Source organism: Macadamia integrifolia, chromosome 5 (genome assembly GCF_013358625.1).
Source record: "Macadamia integrifolia cultivar HAES 741 chromosome 5, SCU_Mint_v3, whole genome shotgun sequence".
NCBI lineage: Eukaryota > Viridiplantae > Streptophyta > Magnoliopsida > Proteales > Proteaceae > Macadamia > Macadamia integrifolia.
Genome location: NC_056561.1, coordinates 14,014,832 through 14,019,907, shown reverse-complemented (window position 1 = coordinate 14,019,907; position 5,076 = coordinate 14,014,832). Strand labels below are relative to the sequence as shown.

Sequence of the window (5,076 nt, the reverse complement as noted above, 5' to 3'; positions counted from 1 at the left end):
TGTATTTTTGGTAATTTACTCCCACAAGGTTACACATCCCTTGTCTTCTTATTTCAATTAAGGTCTCATCTATTGGTTTTGATACCTATTCCATACTAAATTCCATTATAGGATCGTTCCATTATTTAGTTAATATGATTTTACTTATTTCAAGTCCAAAATATTAGGTACACAATTTTTGGACATATATTGTGTAACCCTAAAATCTTATGTGACAAGCCTTCCTTCCCGAACTCCTTTTAAAATGGTTGATGTAATACCCGTCCCAAAAATTACCTTATTTACCCCAAGAGATAAAAGAGGAAAGTAAGAGGAAGTGGGGTTGGACCTACTTGGCCCCACTCCACAACTTCACTCTATTGTTTACGAAAAAAAAAAACCAAAAGAAATAAAGAGGAGAGAAGAAGAAGAGAAGAGATGGGGGAATGTTCACATAATGAGAGAGAGAGAGAGAGAGAGAGAGAGAGAGAGAGAGAGAGAGAGAGTTTGGTCCGTGATATTGCCACCGCTGGTGGCGAAAAGCCAGATCTCTCAATAAATACCATCATTGACTGTCCCCCTTTACTCCCTTTCGCCTTTGAATATTCATAACAGATGATGCGCCTCTTTGTTTGCACTTGACCCACTCCTACTCCCACTCCCACTCCAATCCTAAAACCGAACGCCTTTCTCTTCTCCAACAAATGCTCATCTGAATCTCCCGTTGGAAGAAAAAGCCCAATTAACCATGTCGCATAGTCGATCTCACAACAAAAAAATCACCACAGTCGAAGTTTTCAGTCTCTGTAGTCTCTTTTAGAGTGAAAACCTTGACGACGCCCAAAATGGGTTGCTGTGTCAGCACAAACAAGGCTCAAGGGAAACAGGCTAAGGTCTCTAACTTAAAAGATGCAGCAAGGGATGGCGCATCTCATCCTGTTCTACGTCCATTTGAAGAGGAGACTGTGAAGGAAGTGCTCTCGGAGACTCCAACCTCAAAACAATCTTTCTGCAATGTGGAAGCCCAGAAGATCCCTAAGCCCTCTTTCCCCAAGATCGAAAAGGAAAAGGAAAAGCCTTCTCCACCACCAACTCCTCCTCTAGATCATTCCTCTTTCACCAAGAAGATTGAAGAAGGAGCTAATAATATCGAGAGAAGAACAACTCTGCCTCCTGATCCATCTCCAACAGTAGATGAGATTTCTGAAATGTCGGACATGTGTAGCTTGAGTGAGACCTTGTCCACCACAACAATTGGGGATGGTGAGGCCCGGCAGAGAGTAGACAGATCTCCAGCAAAGGCCCTCAGGAAGCTTCCTGGAAGCGGGGAATTACCCGGGAGGATGGAAAGGGGAGGGAAGTCTTCTCCGGCGAGAAGGATGGACCAATCGCCGGGCCGGAGAATTGACAACAATGGCATGAAACCATCTCAGATTCATCAGAGCACAAAGGACATGAGTGGCAGTGGTGGTGGTGGAGATGGTTATACGAGAAATCGACGGATCCCAGGGAGCGGCCGTGGTACGAGACGAGATCTGGGGGAGAGTTCTGGAAGAAGGTCCAGGTCTCCGGCGACAGGACCCGCTTTGGGGCGGAGCCCATCGTGGAGAGCCGTGAGGTCCCCTAGTCAGATCACTGCTTTGGATCAGGACAACGGACGGAGACCGGAGGAAGCGAGAGAGGAGGAGGCGAATTGGCCGACGAACGAGTCCCTAGAGAACCCACTTGTCTCAATGGAATGCTTTATCTTTTTGTAGAACAAATTATTAGAAGATTAGCAACAGAGGTGGTCAAACAATCGAAACAGTCTAAATTTAATTTCTAGATCCTGAATTGATGCATTGCAATTCAATTTGGAGGCGAAACTCAGACGATGTAAGCATACAATTACCACGACATTGTTTCTCGCCGGCGACGATGTTTGCCGGTATATAGCCGTTATTTTGTCCGCTTCTCTTTCCCCATCTGTTTGTCCTCTAATCCTCTTTATATACTTTTCATTTTTCTATACTCGAATCCTGATTCTACCCAAGAAAAAAAAAAAGAAAAACCAAACCTCAAATGCTGATATGACTCCCAGAATAAAATTTGGATTTTAAGTGTGGGACGGGCCCTTCTTTCCAGGATCAGGATCCTCTCCATACATCTATGCTGCCGTTGACGTTGGAGTTCTTTCAATTCTTCAGTAGGAAAAGTCCTTGAAAAAGAAATAACAGGAGGCGTCGGAGAGGCATAGATAGCAAAAGGATCTTGTGGGATGAAGCTTGGAACTGTTATTGGAAGTGGTTGCTGCTGATGAGAAGAGGCAAAAGAGGGAGCACGAGGTTGTTGTTGCTACATCTGATGAAGCTGTGCTTCAAGGTACCTGAGGTGCTTCTCTTTTTGGCCAATAAGGGCAAAAGTTGTAGTGGTATCAGCAACATTAGAAGTAATGCAAGCAAGTTCAATATGGACCTGATCAATATCTCGTCGGAGAGATTGAAGAAGATGATCTCTCCAGATGAAGTGTTGTTCTCTTTCTTCATTCAGATCTTGACAAACATTTCTCCAGAATGACTGACAGATCTCATAGGTGATATGGACAAGAGATTTTAACATGTTATGAAAGATGTTTTTATGCATGTATGAGAAAGGAATGAAAGTTTAAGTGTATGTATTATTTTACTAAGTGTGATTATGCCATGTTCCATCTTGCTGAGCTAATTTCTTTTAGCTCATCCCACTATAGTTTCATTTTTCACAGATCAGGTGTGGCTAGCACAGAGGAAAAGCCAATTGAGGAGAATTGAAGAAATACACTTTGAATTGAGGAGAATTGGGGAAATACACTTTGGGAATTAAATGTATTTTATTGCAGTTTATGCATAGCTATATGACATGTATTATTGAGTTTTTGGCAGATTTTGATATATAGCATGTTGTACAAATGTTAAATGGGTCAATATGTATATTTGGTGTAACTTTATCAGAGTGCACAGCGGGACCCATGAATAGTAAGGTGATAGTAGAGGTGGGCCCATGATTAATTGACCAAATTTTTGAGGTTTTAAAATTGATCGGTCGCTTTTATGCTGTTATTTAACGGTGGCCCGCGAGGGCCTGCACCCGTATCTTACCCGGGTTTGGGAGTGTTACAAAGATTGTCGATCAACAGCTCCATCATACTTTAACACTAAGTTTGTGTCTCTTATCTTAGGAAATCTCACAACCCTTCTCTCTGTAGCTAGTTTCTTTTCAATTATATTAACTAAAAAAATTCCATTCTCAATCTGCAATGCAAGCAATCTTGATATTTTAGATTTTCAGAATGGGGTGTTTAAGAACATAATGTCCCAAAATATCAGCAATCGCGAATGGTGTTCAAGTTTTTGTTTGCAAAGACAATCAAAGACCATTACCCACAAGTTGGTTGCCACTTCATACTCTTCCAGTCCAGATGATTTTTTAGGAATTAAATAGTTTTTAAAGTCATGCAGTGTTTGGAAATTACCTAAATCAGGAACCCTAAATCTACTATGCTTTGTTCTTCCTAATTTATGTCCCTTGAAACCCTAAAAAAGAGATTCATACCAAGGAACACAAAGAAAACAATGAATTAAGGGGAATACTTACCATTGAAGCCAATAGTTGTTAAGGATAACTGTAATTCCTTCCATCCACGACCTGTTGTGTGGCATTCGATTGTAGCTTCAATTGAAGCTTAGGTGTCGCAAGAGTGGAGGTAATTCGCTGGCGCAAGGACTTCACAAAACATGGAAGTTATGGTGCCTATTCGACTTTGCTCTCTACTCTTCTCAACTTCCCTGGAGTCATTCCATGTTAATTAAAAATAGAGATTGATGAAGAAATAGGGTGGAGAAGCATAGTTAGAAGAAATATAGGTAAAAGATGAGATTCAATCATTTTTTGTTTTTTATCTAATGGAAGGGCATATAGGTAAGTTCTTGTATATATAAGGGTAGTTTTTTGGCATTAGATGGTATGATATTAGGTGATGTCATTAACTAACAGCCTCAATTTTATGGAGACTAACGAATTTGACCTAAATTGTAAGAGAAGAAGGACGTAACTCTTTCAAACCTTTAGATCCACCTGTAATTTTATCAAACTACAAGGAAGAGGTGTAATTTAAAAATAAAAAAATAAAAAAAAAATAAAAAATTCCAAGATACCGTGGGGACTGACCCACTTATGCCAAGCGAGGGAGTTCCCCGGAATAAGGCCAAAAGTAATTTAATGACAAGCCAAAATGGTAACATGTAAATGACAACCAGAAAGATGGGAATGGGGACTGCTGTAGGTGTAGGCCGAGCGTTAAGATCTGAAAAGACTACTCAATCCATCCATTCCAATTCCATTCCCATTGCCTCTCTGGGTATCAATCCATCAAATCCTATTTGCCTTTCTGGGTTCAGTCAGTCAGAAAAGAGTTAGCCTTGGAACAAAAAAGCCAAGGGTGATTTGATTGATCAAACGGAGGAGTCTCAAGAACCCTTTCGTAGGCGATCATTCCTTCAACAACTAGTCTTGATCTCTGATACGTTCATCATCCTGACCGTTGAAGCACGCCTCAGATTCGATGGGTCCCTGTCTTTCATTGCAGAACACTAGAGACGAATAGATGGGACCCGCAAAGTGACAGGGTCTTTTTTTTCCTTTAGATGGTGACAGGGTCTTTCTAAATTCAAATGGAGAAATGGTCCCCAGCCAATCGATCGAATCTACTGCCTATCATGGTCTTGGAAAAGGCAATTTGATTCACTGTTATAGATACATAGGCCCATGAAGGAACGAATCGACGAGCGAGCGGCGCAAGGTGATCATGCCCGGTGCTCTCACGATCCCATCATAGCACTCTAGCAGGGTATGGTACAGATATAATTGCAGGGAAGCAAGTGCGTGCGTGGACCTGATATTCTGGGATCTTAGCTTCCCCATATGACCTCCACCTCCTCCGGCGACAGTGAAGAAACTGCATTGAAAAGCCCCTTTAAAAGAGCGAGCAGATCGCATTTGCTTTCGGGTTCCAACTAATTGTTGCCCTTTTTAAACTTCTTAAAAGAGAATTGGATATGTCTTTCTGAATCAGTTCACTCC

At 41.5% G+C, this 5,076-nt stretch overlaps 1 protein-coding gene across 1 annotated transcript; it reads left to right on the top strand.

Moving 5' to 3' along the window:
• The first annotated feature begins 521 nt into the window (after positions 1–521).
• LOC122079136 lies at positions 522–1,987 on the top strand. Its single transcript, XM_042645394.1, has one exon. It carries the CDS (start codon positions 825–827, stop codon positions 1,734–1,736), a length of 912 nt encoding a protein of 303 aa, XP_042501328.1. The 5' UTR covers positions 522–824; the 3' UTR covers positions 1,737–1,987.
• Positions 1,988–5,076: the final 3,089 nt, after the last annotated feature.